Source organism: Xenopus laevis, chromosome 1L, assembly GCF_017654675.1.
Source record: "Xenopus laevis strain J_2021 chromosome 1L, Xenopus_laevis_v10.1, whole genome shotgun sequence".
Taxonomy (NCBI): Eukaryota; Metazoa; Chordata; class Amphibia; order Anura; family Pipidae; genus Xenopus; species Xenopus laevis.
The window spans coordinates 196,492,586-196,510,025 of NC_054371.1; the positions used below are offsets into that span (position 1 = coordinate 196,492,586).

Genomic DNA, 17,440 nt, shown 5'->3' on the forward strand with positions numbered 1-17,440 from the left:
TACTATTTAGCCTTTAATCATGAATTGTTTTAGATTTATTTCTGTACAGGTATGGAACCTGTTATCCAGAGTGCATTGAACCTGGTGCTTTCTGGATAACAGGTCTTTCTGTAATTTGGATCACCACACCATAAAGCTACTAAAAATTACGTAAATATTAAATAAACCCAATAGGCAGGGTTTGCTTCCTATAAGGATTAATTATATTTTAATTTGGATGCACTATTTTATTATTACAGAGAAACAGGATATGTTTAAAAAATGTGAAATATTTAATTATAATGAAGTGTACAGGCAATGGACATCCTGTAATTCTGAATTTTCTGGATAACGGGTCTCCAGATAAGGGAATACAATTTAGTGAGTAAGTGCCATAGCTCAGACAGAGCATGTGGCTTGTGTCCACTGTCACTGTTCATATTTGCCAGATTTTTTTATCCGCCACATTGTGCAGAGTGCAACTAAACCCCAGACAGAAGTTCTCTCTAAGGAACATATTTAAGTGTAAAAACCAGCAGGATAATACACCACAAATTGCCAGGCTTCACCTTGTAAAAAAACGGCATAACATTTTTACTTGTTTTTTCTGACTTCTGTCATGGGAAGGTAGACAGCACCTACTTTGATCACTAAGGGGGTTATTTACTAAATTTCCGAATGCAAAAATCCGAGGATGAAAAGTCCAAATCCGAAAATCCGGCATCTCAGACCGGTCAATGGGAGAAGTCCCAATGATTTTTTGATCTGCGCTGGGTTTCGTGCAATACCCCAAAGTTTTCCGGTCTTCGGGCAAAAAAGCATAAGAAATTAGTGTTCTGGTGAAAAATCCAAAAAACTGATTTTTTTTCCTGCAAAGCAAATTTTCGGGTAAATGTAATAATAAATAAGCGTAAAAAACCTGAGCGGATTTGATCGGAGTTTGTCGCAGAAAATGTTGAGATAAAATCAGATAAATAACCCCCTAAATGTCCCAATAATGACCAAATGCAATAAAAACTTAATGGAGAAAACAGGCCGCAGCGACTTTATTACAATCCGTTTAGCAGTGGTAACAATGCTGCCAAGTAAAACTGCCAGCCCAACTTAAACTGTATAATATACAATGAAACCAGGCCCACCTCTGTTACTAACTCAGTCGGTGGCCATTAATAGGCCACAACTGCCTTTACCACCAGTTCCCAGAGCTTGACTCCTCCACTTAAACTTAAGTCACTGAGACAGTTTTTTTTTTTATTAACATATACAAAATATTAGGGTGGGTGGAAGCTCTTCTTCTTCCACCTCCCTCAGTTGATGCCACACGCACTTGCGGCTGCCTCATATACTCATCCCAGCCTCGGCAAGCGAGGGGGGGAGGAGCCGCCACCATTGCTACGCGATGCTATTGGCTGCCACCTGATCTGCTTCCTGATTGGCTGCCGACCTTCCCATGCCAGATTCACAGCTAAACGCAGTTCAGTCTATCATAACCAAATAACAGCAGCAAATCTGGTGGTTGCATGGCATACATTTACACACACATTGATAAATTCACCATTTATTTTACATTGCTTTTTACATAGCATAATAAATATGACCGCAAGGGGCCCATTTGCTTAGCTCGAGTGAAGGAATAGAGGAAAAAAACTTCGAATTTCGAATGTTTTTTTTTTTTGGCTACTTCGACCATCGAATGGACTACTTCGACCATAGACTACGACTTCGAATGGAACGATTCAAACTAAAAATCGTTCGACTATTCGACCGTTCGAAGTACTGTCTCTTTAAAAAAAAAACTTCGACCCCCTAGTTCGCCACCTAAAACCTACCGACGTCAATGTTTGCCTATGGGGAAGGTCTTTTTTTGTTCGAATGTGTGATGGCAGACAGAGAGATTTGTAGGCCGCCATTAAATCTGTTCTACCTTGGGTAAATTCTCCAAATTCTTTCTCACCAGCAATAAAGAAAATTTCCGATATGAAAACACGAGAAGCTTTGCTTTCCGCAGTTGCCCAGAGTCTCCTCACGAGGCTCCCCCTTCTGCCATTTTTGCACCATTTAGTGCTCTTGCATTTCTTTTAAGAATCTTTTTAAACTGCCCCTGCTATGTAGCGTTTCTAGTATACTTCTTTGTCAAACTTTAGTTCTTCTGGAAGATGACTCAAAGCTGAAAAAAATGTGATTAATTAAAATTTTGAAATTTTTTTTAAAAAAAAAGCCTCCATAGAGCACTGTGGATAAATGTGTATAACTGTGTGGTACCTCGAGCACAATGACATATTCATGTCTGAGCAAGAAGAGAAACCACAGTTTTTACATCATTATCGACTAAAGGAAATACTTTGTAACCACACGTCTAAGAAAATATTAATGTAGGGAAGGGTTACAGCAGTTTTAAATATGCTACTTGTTCTGCTTATGATGGCTAGTAACAATAAGCAGATTAATTTACCGCAGTCACATGTTGAAGGGAGTAATAAATACATTTGCCCAATAAAAATATGAATGAATAACTCATGAGCAATGAAAACATTGCTCATGAGTTATTTCTTCCGTAATGTATTTCTGTGTAATATGAATATAATATTTTGTATATATAGAGTGTAATATCTATAGTAATTGACAATTTAGAGGAAATAATCTAGTTTATTTGATAGTTAGAATATGCAGCTATTATGCACTTTGCTTTAGGTCTGAACATTACATGGGATAATGGACTCCTTACTATTAATAACAGTTTATGATGTCACTGAGAAGTTCAACCAATGCAAGAAGGACTTTCACCCAAACTCCAAGCTGATAGTTTTGCACACAGTGATCATTGTAGTTATAGTTAATAACTACTTATGGGCGAATCTGTCCAGTTTCGCTTCGCCAAATTTTTTTAAAAATGGTGAAAATTCACCAAAACACATTGAAGTCAATGTTTTTTTTTTTCATGCAACATTTTTTTCAAACCCCAGAACCTTTTTTTCTTAATACATTGGAGTCTATGGGTTTTTTGTTTTTTTTGCAGTGAAATGTTGCCCATCCCTATTAATAAGAGCCTGGGGGAGGGGATCAATAATGACCTCCCAGTGCAGTGGTACCACTAAACAAAATAAATATCTTATTACAGTATATACTGTATGGGAGGAACTAGGTACTGGTTGGAGTACTTCAGGGTAGACTCCTGGGTCCATTTTTTGGGACCCGTACCCACAACCTGCAATCCACAACCCGCATTCTTACCTGCTTGGAACCGCTACCCGACCCTACCCGCAAGTACCTTATCCGCAACCCGCTGACCATCAAGAATCAGGAAGTGCTATCATTGTAAACCAGAAGTGACATCATCAGAAGTAGCCGTGACCAGGAATAAATAAATAAATATAGCTATTGAGAAGGCCCGACCCGCGAACCGCAAACCCGCAGAACCGCCGACCCGCGTCTTTACACGCACCCAGAACTTCTCCCCTCAACCCGCAAGGTACTGCAGGTTTTTGCGGGTAACCCGCGGGTACCCGACCTGCTGCAGGACTCTAGTTCAGGAGTCAGAACTAGGGCTAGGCATGTGCTCAACTGAGGGTGGGTGCCAGGAACATACCTTTTCTGCCGCCAACTCAGAATTCCAGCCTTTCTGTAATTTGTCATCGCTCCCTACCTCCCCCCCCCCCATTCATTAGCACAGGTACCGGCACAGCAGGTGGCAAGGGAAATATACTTGGTGGGGAGGGGTGATGTGTGGAGGGGTCATGGCTACCAGGTGAGCACATTCACATTTTGAAGAGGTACGTGGAAAGTGAATGGGTATGGGTGCCAGGCAAGGACCTTTTCTGTCTTCCAACCCTTAGTTTCAGCCCTTTTTGCCATCTCTCCATCTTACTCCTCAGCTGACCACCCCATTAGTTATATCGGGCAGGTATCTGCACAGTGGGTAAATTTACAGTGCTGAGAGTTCAGAAATGCAAAAGGGGGGCATGGATATTGGGCCTGCCTTTGGCACAATCACATTTTTGCCTGGTACTTCAGGAGACAAAATGCTGAACACCTGACAGGAGATAATGCAGGATCTCACTGTAACAGGAAGAAATGCATCCACTGCACTTATCATTGGAAAAAAACGTATTCTTTGCACTTACTATTATAAACAACTTATCCTCTGCACTTACCATTTAAACTTTATGACAACGGACACTCTTTTAAAATATCCTCTATTGTAGCTAATCTGGGATGAATTAAATACAGATGAAGGAATTTAGAAAGCAGCTAATACTCTACAAAACAGAACGCATAACTTAATTTACTGGTAAATGCAATGGGCAAATGTGGATTATAATAAAAATCATTAAGGCTTCAGCCAAGACCTAGTGGGTCCAAGATCCTGCACTTGGCAGGAAGGAAGAATTAGTGATGAGTGAATTCACCCCTTTTGGCTTCACCGAAAAAATTGGAGAAACTACTGAAAAGTTTGGCAAAAGTTTGGAGTGAATTCACGCATGCTGAAAAAATTTACTCATCACTAGTGAGAATGTGCTCTATAAATTTAAGGTAAATCAACTTTAGCTCCCGCACACCATCCGATAGATAACAAACGATACCTGGTGCACAAAGGTAGAGGATCGGCCGCCTCACAAGCAGTATAGCAGAAAGAATCCCAAGGCACACAGGGTCAATGCAAGCAAGCTGCCTTGCGTGTTTATTGCGAAGAGCAAAGTTTCGGGGTCATGCCCCTTTCTCAAGCATACTTGAGAAAGGGGCGTGACCCCGAAATGTTGCACTTCGCAATAAACACGAAAGGCAGCTTGCTTGCATTGACCCTGTGTGCCTTGGGATTCTTTCTGCTCTATAAATTTAAGGGGCACCTCAATAAGCTCTAGGTTCACCAGCTTCTGTTATTGAACCTACATCCTTTAATGTAACACTAAAGGTTATTGATGTAAGTCATCTATATTGCTCTATTACCTGGACTTGTGCCATTTGCTCAAACTTGAATCTACCCACATGATAGTGTGGGCTGGGCAGGAAGCATTGGGCTGGAGCAGTCAAATATTAACTAATGTACTGGCACTAAGTTAAAGAAACAGTAACATCAAAAAATAAAAGTTTTTGAAATGAATAAAAATATAATCCAGTGTTGCCCTGCACTGATAAAACTGCTGTGTTTGCTTCAGAAACACTACTATTGTTTATATAAATAAGCTGCTGTGTAGCAATGGGGGTAGCCATTTAAAGGAGAAACTGCTGAGTTTATCTGTTATCCACTATTTAACCTGTGCCATATAGCCTTTTTTCAATTTCTGCCATTGCTACGCATCAGCTTGTTTATATGAACTATAGTAGTGTTTCTGAAGCAAACACATCAGTTTTACCAGTGCAGGGCAACTGTACACGATATGTTGATTACTTTAAAACACTTTAATTGTTTGTGTTACTGTTCCTTTAAGGGTTAGCCCAGAGGAGCAATGACTTTTGGCCTATTACTAAGCAACTCAGGCTCTCAGGTTTGCAAAACAAGATATTTGGACCATTGCTACAGAACAGCAGCGATCAAACAGCCAGAACTTGTTTACCGTTTAGCAGTGGCAAGTGCATTCTGTTGTGGAACCGTCACTCTGCTACAAAAATAACCTATGCTTTTTCAAACAGCCTATTGATCGCCTTGAGATATTCTTTTCAAATAAACAGATTTAGAAGGAGCCAGGTGTTGTTCTGCAGCAAACTGTACCCGATACAGAGAAACAGAGAAAATAACACAGGGAATTATTTGGCAAAATGTGACCCTTCTGATTTCACCTTACAGGAACAAACGTATCAGTGAGAAAAACAACTTGTGATTACGTTAGCATCGACCACATTTACTGATCTTTCTCGGGGAAACCAACTAACCGCTCAATATAATATATTACGGGATTAGCCCTTAAAAGTGTAGCATGGTTATTCATAACTGTCACTTAGATGGATTGATGGCATGTACTAGTGTATGTTCACTTACCATATGGTCTGAAGAAATAGAATTATTCATCCTCTGAGAAATATTAGCTTTCCATCCTTATCAATATGTTGAAGGCAGCTGCTAGCTACAGTAACGGGTGCCAGCCTTGAAGATATACAACAAATGTTTACTGCTGGGCATATTTCAACTTTAGTGTGTTTGCTTTATAGAATTGTTGATTTTTCTATTTTATTCAAGAGGATATTTATCCCTGTCTATTTATTTGCCTGGCACCTGTATTGCCCTGCACAGCAAACAGATTTTTGTGCTTAGTATGTTTTTTTTAAGATGGATATGATCAGGGACAGGGCTGCAACTAGTATCATGCAACAAATATGTGCTTGGCAGTTACATACTATGATCACAACTATTACGTGTATTGAAGCCTCATACAGGGCTACAACTATTATGTGCATGGCAGTCTCATACAGGGCTGCAACATATATGTGCATGACAAACTCATACAGGGATGAAACTATTATGTTCATATGTTTTTTCTAATCTGTCCTTTCCCAAGTCACAGACTGTCTTTCTGCTGTCTCCTCCTGGATGTCACAGCACCACCTTAAACTGAACCTTTCAAAAACAGAAACCATTATATTTCCTCCAAGATCTTCCCCTGTCCCTCACATATCACTCACAGTAAACAACACCACCTTTCATTCCACCACACAGACACGCTGCCTAGGAGTTATACTAGACTCGTATCTGTCTTTTTCACCACACATTCAAACACTTGCAAAATCTTGTCACATTCAACTGCGCAACATTGCCTGAATACGACCATATCTCAGTTCAGAATCAACTAAAACACTGATTCAGTCTCTCATCATCTCCTTGATTACTACAATTTACTCCTCACAGGTATTCCAACAAGTCACCTTTCACAACTCCAATCTGTTCTAAATGCGGCTGCTAGACTCATTCATCTATCTCATCGCTCAACATCAGCTGCTCCCGGGGCCGGATTTACATAATGGCCGACCCTAGGCCCACTGCCGTTCGTTGCCCCTGTCCCCTCCCCTTTATTCGTGCAAATTTTCATCATCTGGAGTGGAACAATGGAGATTGAATCAGGGTTGGGCAGCATGCCGCCCCCCTAAAATCCTGCTGCCCGGGCCTAGGTGGCCTTTCCACAAATCCGGGCCATATGCATGTCCCTTTACTGGCTCCCAATCTCCTCTAGAATCAAATTCAAATTACTAACACTCACATTCAAGGCCCTTAATAATGAAGCCCCTCCCTATATTTCATCTCTTATCTCCAAATACACTCCTTCACGAAACCTTTACTCTGCTTCTGACCTTCGCCTCGCTTCTCCTCTCATCACTTCTGCCCATTCTTGTCTACAAGACTTCTCTCAGGCTTCTGCTTTTCTCTGGAACTCTCTGCCTCGAACTGTCAGACTTTGTCCTTCTTTCCAAACTTTCAAGCGCTCCTTACAGGGCTGCAACAAATATGTGCATGGCAGTCTCATGCATTAGCTTTCTACAGCTCCAAGATTTTTAGGGGTTTGCCATACATCAGTTCATTTTATACCATTTTTCGTATGGAGTGTTTTCATTTTACATATCCGTAGTGTGAGCCCACAGACATCTCGTGAATGTGAAACATACTGGGGGTTATTTACAACCCAGATGGTGAGCACAAGTCAGCCGTGTCCTTACAGCCAGTCTTATAGCTCCACTGTGGATTATGACTACTATTGCTCATATTGCTCATAAGTGAGTTGCACTTGTTTTTTGCACCTTACACCATGCATGTAGTAAATGCATGCATCACTAAGGAAACACTGACTTTTATGAGTTTTTCATTGAACCTTTCTACCTGCAGCAGGATTTGCCATAGACATTTCCTATGTACATGAATGTCAGCTGGTAGGACATTTGATCACAGTGATTGTCCCTGAGAGAACTGCAGAAATGTAAAGCATTTGTGTAATATTGAAATGTACAACTGATCTCATTGGCTCTTCTGTGTCAGCACTGTAGATTATACAGTTTATAGCACTGTCAGTGGTTAATAAAATGAAGAAGAAGAAAAAGGTTTTCTAACTATCCGTTTCCAATGCAGACAGACTTATAGGTAGCCAGAAAGTGTGTATGGGAAAGTAATGAAATGAAACAGCATTTAGCATAAAGTAAACAAATGCATTTTTGAATTCTGGTAAATACAATGGAATCCAGTGCCGCTGTCTCTTTTGATTTAATAGATGTTTTTATCATTCCCTCAAAAGGCTGCAAGGCAGCATCCTCCCCTTTTTCCTTCCAAGTAAGACGTGGATAAGAGAAGAAAGGGGGGCCCAGTGGTTAACATTGTCCTGCCTGTTTAGGGGTTTATTGTTATGAATTCATCTTTTTCATGGTGCATGAAATCTATCACATGCCTTGGGGCAGATATGTATATTACATCTGCTCTGTGGGACTGTAGATACTGTATCTTTTGATCATGATCATATATGATCATTATATTTGATTAAATATATATATATATATATTATATATATATATTATTAAAAGAAATATGACAGGCCCCCAGTTGGGCACCTTCCCATAATGCCACAGGGCGAATGCCTTTTTATTAGAGTCTGATCATGACTTACTGCTTAAAATAGTACTGTCCAATGGGTTTCTGCTGAAAGGCAGCACTAAAAATGTCCAATATATAATTCAGAACAGAAAAAGCAATGTTAAAAACGGAAATGCAAAATTATCTTTTTCCTCCTACCCACAGAACCCTCAGTAGGGTCTTATGATTGCTTGTCAATTGAGCTGCAAATTTATATTGTTATTTCTGTTATGATAATGTTACAAGAATGCAGATACATAATGTTAGCGGAACAGCACAGAAATCTACTGTATAGCCATGACTGCATAACTATTATGTAACGATCTTGAAAAAAACCAGTTTAAAAAAAAAAAAATGGAAATGCAGTGCACATTTGTTTAGAGACAGATGAATAGAGTGGACTTACTTTAGAAAAACAAAAAAACAGAACACATAAGGGAATAGTTTGAGGGTGGTAAGAAAAATATCTAGCACATCCAGTGCCTGAAGTGTGTGACTTGCTAAACAGAATATACTAAACATAGAAACGGTATTCACCTTTGTGAAAAATAGATGCATAGATGGATTATGCAGGTATGGGATCCTTTATCTGGTAGCACCTGGACATGAGGCTTGGCAGCCTGTGAGCCACATTCAATTGTAAAAAGAGTTGGGGAGCAACATAAGCATGGAAAATGTTCTTGTGGTGACAAATGAGTGTTGTGATTGGCTATTTGGTAGCCCCTTGTAAGATGCGCTGGGAGACTTCCCCAGCACCTTACCTCCTGGCACGTCTCCCCCCGAGTGACGGCGTGCATGCGCACACTTCCGCATTCGTCTTCAAAGTGACAGTGGCGTCCAGCGCTAAGCATATTGATGCCTGTGTCAAGTCGCAGGCGTCATGACGTCATCAGGCTGTGTCTGAATTGGAGTTTTGGCGCCAAAGATGGTTAAAAAGGCCTGTCCACCATTTTGCTGATGCCTAAGCTGGTTTCAGTTATCTGTTCCTGCCTAAGCATCTGATTGTATTTAATATTCCTGGTTTTGATTTCTGCCCGATCCTTGACTACCACTTCTGCCGCCTGCCTGACTTCGACTACGTCTTATTCTTTTCCCCGTGCCTGTACCTTGCATACAGACTTGTTACGCACTTCTTGTTGGCTTCCGCAGCAGAAATCCCGGGGCCCCAAAAGGGCGTCGGTGAATTACCGGAAACCCACAGGATTCTCCTGTGCATCTGCAGGTACAGTCCCCTATTAAGGTTCCAGACAACGTGGTTGTTACTAGGGATGCACTGAATTTTGGATTTGGCCAGGTTTCAGTCTTTTTCAGCAGGATTCGGCCGAATCCGAATCATAATTTGCATATGTAAATTAGGCGCAGGTAGGGAAATCACATGACCTTTTGTCACAAAAGAAGACATTTTTTGAACTTTTTCCTTTCCTGCCCCTAATTTGCATATGCAAATTAGGATTTGGCTCGGTATTCGCCCGAATCTTTCACAAAGGATTTGGGGATTCGGCCGAATCCCAAATAGTGGATTCGGTGCATCCCTAGTTGTTACACCCCTATGTTAACTGGCAGCCTACATGAGACTCTGTTTGTTTGGCAGTACATCTGTTTTTTATGCAACCCAAACTTGCCTCCAAGCCTCCAATTCAAAAATAAGCACCTGCTTTGAGGCAACTGGGAGCAACATACAAGGGGTTGGGGAGCAACGTGTTCCTCACAAGCGGTGGTTGGGACCACTGGGTTAAGGTAACAAGAGCTTGAAAACATGTCTAGTCAAAAATTCTGCTCAGCTCAATCTCTCTTGGGTTCAGAGTGGTTAAAAGGATTTTCATGTAGTGCAGGGGGTGAGAAATGTTTGAGAATAGTCAGTATGATGGGTTCATCTTGTTGGACATCTTTACATCTGTCAGTCATTATTCTGTGTACAAAGGGTTTCCTGTAGGATTAGTAAAGCATTTGTAAATAGTGATGGGGAAGTGCATACTGTTTGTCACTTATGTGCGACTCTTCTGCCCAAAAACAGTTGTCTTCCACTCGGGTATGGATCTCTTATCCAGGAACCCAGTATCCAGAAAGCTCAGAATTAATGGAAGATAATCTGCCATAGAGTCAATTTTAAGCAAATAAGCAATTTCCTTTTTCTCTGAAATAATAAAACAGTACTTTGTATGTGATGATAACTAAGCTGCATGAATCTTGTTGTCGAAACAATCTTATTGGGTTTATTTAATGTTTAAATGATTTTAGTAGACTTAAGATATGGTGATCCAAATAAAGGAAATATCCCTTATGCAGATAAGTCCCACAGATTCTGGATAAAGATCCTTTACCTATATAAACATTTATTCAATTGATTGCCTTGTGACATGTTCATTTAGTCCAGAAATACGGGTTTGTTTTATGTATATATTATGCATTATGCAATAATGCTCTTTCCTCTTTTAATTCCAGCATTCTTATAGACACTTGTGTGTTGAGTTTTACGGATCAGTCTTTTATTTTTATCTTCAGGTAGCATTAATTCTTCCTTAGAATGTTACTGATGCATTTTAATGGCAAAGTATAATGTTTATTTACTGAGTCAACACAACACTCATTGGATCCTTCTATAAATGAAGATAAAAACAGAGGTTTCAAAAGCTCTACACAGGATCTATAAAGCAATATTATATTGGACCATTAAACTGTGCCACCAGCTATACTCAATCAGCTTTATGTAAGTCCAGTGCAGAAATCAGAACTTTGCACTGTATCTTCCTTAGGAAATAAGGCTAGCGTGTTAGCTTTCTATAAATAACAACAAGCCAATGGACTTTTTTTTTATTACACAATTGATTAATATATTTCTTAGTTACAAATAAGCATTTTTATTTCAGGCAGCTCTTGTGATAAATAAGAAGAGCCTGAGTTGAGGCAGGTGCTATACTTCATAAGTTGCTCCAGATCTAGTGCCGATAAAGATTTTTTTTTGTTTCAAAGTGTTGAATGGAAAAGCATTCTTGCTAACTGATTTTTTTGGTCCCTTGTCCTGAAGGGATTGTTAGTATTTACTGTGATCTTCAATATTTTGCAATAAAATTTCAATATTGCATAAAAAAATTGCTGTGATGCAGATTAATAGTAACATTGAGGGGGATATTTATTTAAGTCCGAATGCCAAAAAAAAAACTAAAATTTTTAAAGATTTATTAAACCCCGAGGCTGAAAATAGTCAGAATCTGAAAATCCGCCATCTCAGAGATGCCGAGGTTGTATCCTATTTGGAAGTTTCTGTGATCTGTGCTGGATATAGCCCAAAAATCAGACTATTTTTGGCTTTTCGGGCAAAAAATCTGAAAAATTATGACTTTTCAGGAAGATGCCCGAAAAAAATTGGTTTTATCGAGTTTTTCCCTGATCTGATAAAATTGTTCTTTTTATATGAATAAATAAGGTCAAATCATGGATTCTAGTTTGTTCTGACTTTTTTTTATAAAATAATCAGAAAATGTGGATTTTGATAAATAACCCCATAAAGTTGCTGTCACGGCCGGCACCCAATACCAGAACTAGAGCCAAGCACCGTGGTCAGAGCTCTCTTCACCAGTATGCGTGACCACTTTTGGGCTTCGGGAAGGCCCTCCGCCTACTCAGGTGCCACCTGGACTTATGAGTGGGCAAGGCTAGAGTTCTGGCAGGCAATGGGGCACGGCAAGTATCTAGAGTCTTTTGGGCCGAGGATCACGGTTACAGGCAAGGATGAGGCAGAGAGGATCGTCAGACAGGCTGGGTCGAGGCAGGCAGATAGCAAGGATCGTCAGGCAGGCAAGGGTCAAAACCGGGTATCAAGCAGAAGGGGTACAGGCAATAGAGTAGTCGGGTAACAGGCACAGGTCAGGATTCAGATGGGAGCGTCGTCAGGAAACAGGCTGGGGTCAAAACCGGATAACAAGCAGAATATACACGACAAACAGCACAAGGCTTCAGGCAAAACCACAGGATAAATCCTATCACGGGCAACGAGCAGTAACAATGAATGGGCTTAAATACTGTTAGAATTTCGCGCCATTGCGCGCTGGCGTAATTACGCCAGCACGCCTGCGCCTTTAAATAATGCGCATGCGCGCCGCGCGCGCACTAGGACCCGGAAGCCGACGGAGAAGGAGCGCGGCGGCGTGGCGGCCGTCCACGCCGCCGCGACCCAGGTACTTTTATTACAGTTGCATTTGCCAAATTCCTTACCCAGAAACATATTATCCAGAGGGCTCTGAATTAAAGAATGGCCATCTCCCATAGGCTCCATTATAAGCAATTTCTAATTTTTGAAAACAGTTTATTTTCTCTCTGTAATAATAACACAGCTGAAATCCAAATTACAGAAAGATCCCTAGAGAGAACATGATAAAAAATCAAAATCTTTTTTTTCTTGAGATCTGTAACTCAATGGTTTTAATAACATTTTTTATTTTTATTAATACAAATGTAATACAATTCGAAATTGTGTTTCTTTTACATATAGAGAACAATTGATGCAAAAAAAACAAAATCTTTAATTTCTTTGGTTTAAACTTTGCCAACTTTTTGAGCTTTATCAACTGAAAAAATATCTAATGAAAAAACCTTTTGAGCTTTCACTGAAGTAAATCAAAGGAGTATTTTCAACACTGAAGCAATTTTATTTTTTTGTTTTTTTAAAAGTCAAACATTTGTACAATAATTGCAAAACTGGGATTTTTGTGGGTTTTTTCTCACAAATCAATGTCATGAAGTATTTTATGATTCTATGTATTTTGTAAATATACTAGCAATCGGGAAAAAACTAATTAAAAAATGATTCTGCCTTCCCATGTGAAATGTTTCCTAGTTGATTCCTATTATGGAAAAGCTGGAATTACACAAATGCCACACTTAGAATAACTGTATTCAGGTTTATTGTACTTCTGGTGGGAAATTGTACTACATAGTGGGAAAATATTGGTGAATATTCCATATTTTGTTCCATTTTTCCAGAAAACAATCTTAAAAAACAGCTATAAAAGTCTCATATTGGCAAATGTTTAATTCAACATTTTTAGCTGACAGTTTGGGTTTCTGGATATTCACTAAGGGTGTATGTGACTGACTTTTCTGCTGTACAAATTTGGTTATAATACACTGAAAAACTGTCCTATTTGCCTCTACAACATACTAAAGTCAGTTCTCAATCTTAAATACATTGACTTTTTGTTTGTTTTTAGGTTTTTCAAGGTAATTTTGACAATGACACTCACAGAAAGAATGTAATGGATCCACCAATCTATGCAAGATATATCAGGATCCTCCCTTGGTCATGGTACGGACGAATCACTTTAAGAGCTGAGTTGTTGGGTTGCACTGAAGAGAACTGAAAAAATGTAAACATTTCGCAACTCAGAACACAATTTCGGATTAACAAAGAAAAAAAACTGTTCAAAATCGGGAGAAAACTCATTTTTGTTTCATTGAACAAGTGCTCGCTCTCTGGTAGGCTGGTAACTGTTTTGCAAGGTAGTCTGGGCCTGCTCTTGAAATGATCCCCTCTCTAGCCATCTGTCCAACAAATACCTTTATAATAAAATGTTTTCATTTTCTTCTACGTTGTTCACACTGGTTGAAATATATTTGGGAAGAGAGGCAGCATCCTATTTTAATGCCCCCCTCCTGTTTTTAATCTCTACAAGCAAGGAAATGCAATTATGTGGATTTTGTCTCTCAGCTAACAAAGTCATACTCTGAAAAATTGTTTGCATCTTCACATTATGCCCTTAGTTAAAAGAAGGGATGTTGCAGCTTTAGCAATAAGTTTTCTCTGGGATGACTGCATTATCCTAATTGCTTCCCTTGTGCCTATCAAAATCTTATTAATATTTGCATCTCAGATTCTAAAAATCCATTTGATTTTCACCTGTGCAATTAGAAACATTTATTAAGAGCTTTGCCTTCTCATTTCGATTGTGCATGTACTTGAGGCATGTTATTTCTCATGTTTAAATACATTTCCTTCCTTGTTGGCTTCAAAAAATCAAGGCAGAGCAGAAATTGTTTTCTGCATGTTCTAAATCAAACATAAAGACCTATCTTTTTATTTAGAAAAAAAAACCCACTGATTTCGTCATTGTACATTAACACATTTTGACTTTCTAAAGTTATAAGTTATTATAAAGTTATTTTAAAGTTAAAATAATCCTTGTTTAAAAAATATTTTTATTTTTTTTTAGTTTTTGTTGAAATGATTTGGGGTTTTACAGCATGGGGGAAATAAAAGAACTGTCGGTTTGTAATACACAATCTTCCAGTCCATGTTGGTGTCAATCAGTTGTTTATTTAATTAAAAATTTTAGTTTTTTTTTTATTTATAGAAATAAAAAACAATGGAAAAAAAATTAAGATTTGGTATATCAAAACTTATATTGTAATTCCTAGTTGTGGATCCGCCTGTGTGTTTGTTTCTAAAAGAGCTGGCAACAGTTAGTGATATGAATTGTGATAATATAGTCTATGAAACCTTTGGGTAGCCTCTAATAATGAAGTGCAAGTGTTATAATGCAGGTACTAACAGTATTCCATGTAATTAGATCAGCTCAGAACTCAAAGGCAAATCACGTTTTTAGTCCTATATGTATCAAGTATCAAATCTACAGGACAAACTGTTTGAAATCTGGTGCTGTTGTTTGTAATGGAGTCCCTACTGTGTTGTCCTTATTCTTATGGTCTCAGATCTACTCACATGAACTGCTTCAAACATGACATGGAAACTCTCTCGCATAAGTTCTCATTTGTTTTAATTGTGCTGCATATTGAATGCCATGAAATGGCCTATGTCCTGTTCATCTGTATAATGTTTCTCAAAGGTAAAATGTTCTGTGTGATGTTGCATTCAACCTTGGTGAACAATATTAAAGAGAAAGTCAAACATCGTGACAATGAAATGACAAACATTATTTCTATCACTTTATATAAAGCTAAAACCGCCCCAAATGTGCACTTTAGATTCTTTTAAGTAAATGTTGGTTTGCAATGTTTCAGTTAAGAAATAATCAGCCTCCTGTACAATAACCCTCAGTTCCACCTCAACTGTTGGTGACACTGAAAGTCGTAGAACATTAACAGCTGTAGCGGCAGAGGTTGCTTTTTTTTTTTTAAATGTTAATATTTTATTATTTTGCACAGGCTATATGTATGCGCTGTTTTGATCTTAAATAACTAATATTTTGCCATTTTATGTATAATGTACTATGCATTTTACAATTGTCTCTGCTTTATTTCTTTTAGAAGGGGAATGTGTTCAATCCGTGCATCTGTAGGAATTCATTTCTTTGTAGTGATGTTTTCAGATCAAGATTGCAAATATTTACAAATTAAAACAACAAAAAAAAAAGTCCAGAGTGTATTCCTAAATGTCCAGGTTTAAAGTTTCTCTTTTACTGACAGCCAATTATTTTTGTACTTTATATAATCAAGATAAATGATTAGATATGTTTTAATAAGAAAACCAGGTCCTTTAAGGTACACCTTGGTGTTACAAACAACACTCATCATACAAACCCATGTACAAATGTAATATCTTCATAACCTATTGTATAATACTGGATATTTTGTGTGATTTCTTTAGAAGGCCATCTAAACATTAAAATTGCTGCACATTAAAATTGATCTTTTGTTCCATTCTGCCAATACGAATAACATACAATGTCGTTATTACATGGCCTCCAGATCTTTCCTTTAATGAAACACAGCTCTAGAAATTGCATGTTCCAGAACTATGTCCACCAAAAGGAGAAGTCTTATAACCATAAAGAACAATATTTACAAATGTTAAGCCCTGCTATTAAGGATAGTTTAATGCCTTTTTTCTACATCCATCATTTGGTTGTCAGATGAATTAATGTTAAATTTGTTCATGTTGTCATATTTCATATTTAGTGGGTGTGGGTGTATTTCCATAAATCAATGATGCCATATATACACCTAAAATATGCCACCCTGTTTTTCTTAATTTATATATTATTTATGTCTTTGACCCCCACCAAGGGTTTACCACTCACTATAGCAGTTGTTTATAACTCCCAGTCTCAGTATATCCTCATATGAGGAGATGTAGACCAGTCATGATGGCTTCTTCATCTGTTCATCTAAGGAGATCCTTAATAGCTGGGAATCCTTGAGGAACGTATCTGGCATCCTCAACATAAATCTATTAAGGGCTTGTCACAGAAACTGTTTCTAGTTTTATGTTGACTTTCTCTTTCGATATGACTACTTGATCTTTGAAGATAATTGAACATGCTAAATATAAGGCAAATGATAGGTTTAAGACATATCAATATGGAAATAATACACAGTGACCTTTGAAATCTTTCAACCAGTATACTATTGAGATGTTTTGTAAATATCAAACACATGTAGGTTGATGTAAAGTCAGTATGACCTTGTCGAGTCTTTATGCTTACAATAAACTTTTGAAAAACTAGGATAATTTTTCATATGTTTCCAGTGCCTTTTCTTTATTACATGTATTTACAGTGTACATGTAGGATGATCATGACAAACTTGCTGCCTCTGAATGTATGACTCAGTCACACTAGTCAACTAGTCAAACAGAGGAAATAGTGATAGCTTTAGGTGCATCAAGAGAAATCATTGACTCCAGAAGAAAGAGAAAAACAAGAGCAAACTACAAAGAGGGAAATTATTTAACACCGCTTTTCTGCTTATCTTTTCCAAGTTTGAATGTATTCTGTTATGTAAAGAAGATACATCTGGACAATGAGATCATGCACATCCTTCAGAGGGCAATAATCTTAATTTCAGCATATAATGTCAAACCTCACATTGTTATCAACTATTAAAGCTCCACCACATAAAGTATTACATATTCTTTTATGTACTTTTAAGGCCCCCATAATTCGAGGGGGGGTGTTAGTGGAAGCA

The 17,440-nt window shown here is 38.3% G+C and overlaps 1 protein-coding gene across 3 annotated transcripts in view; it reads left to right on the top strand.

Annotated features, from left to right (window-relative positions):
* The window catches only part of edil3.L (EGF like repeats and discoidin domains 3 L homeolog), a 337,031-nt gene extending 320,041 nt beyond the window's left edge, over positions 1 to 16,990 (top strand). For 2 of the 3 annotated variants that reach the window (XM_018243508.2, XM_041577683.1), the window contains one exon: positions 13,729 to 16,990. In XM_018243508.2, coding sequence (XP_018098997.1) covers positions 13,729 to 13,878 — 150 coding nt within the window. In that variant the 3' untranslated portion in view covers positions 13,879 to 16,990. 3 annotated transcript variants of the gene reach the window in all.
* Positions 16,991 to 17,440: the final 450 nt, after the last annotated feature.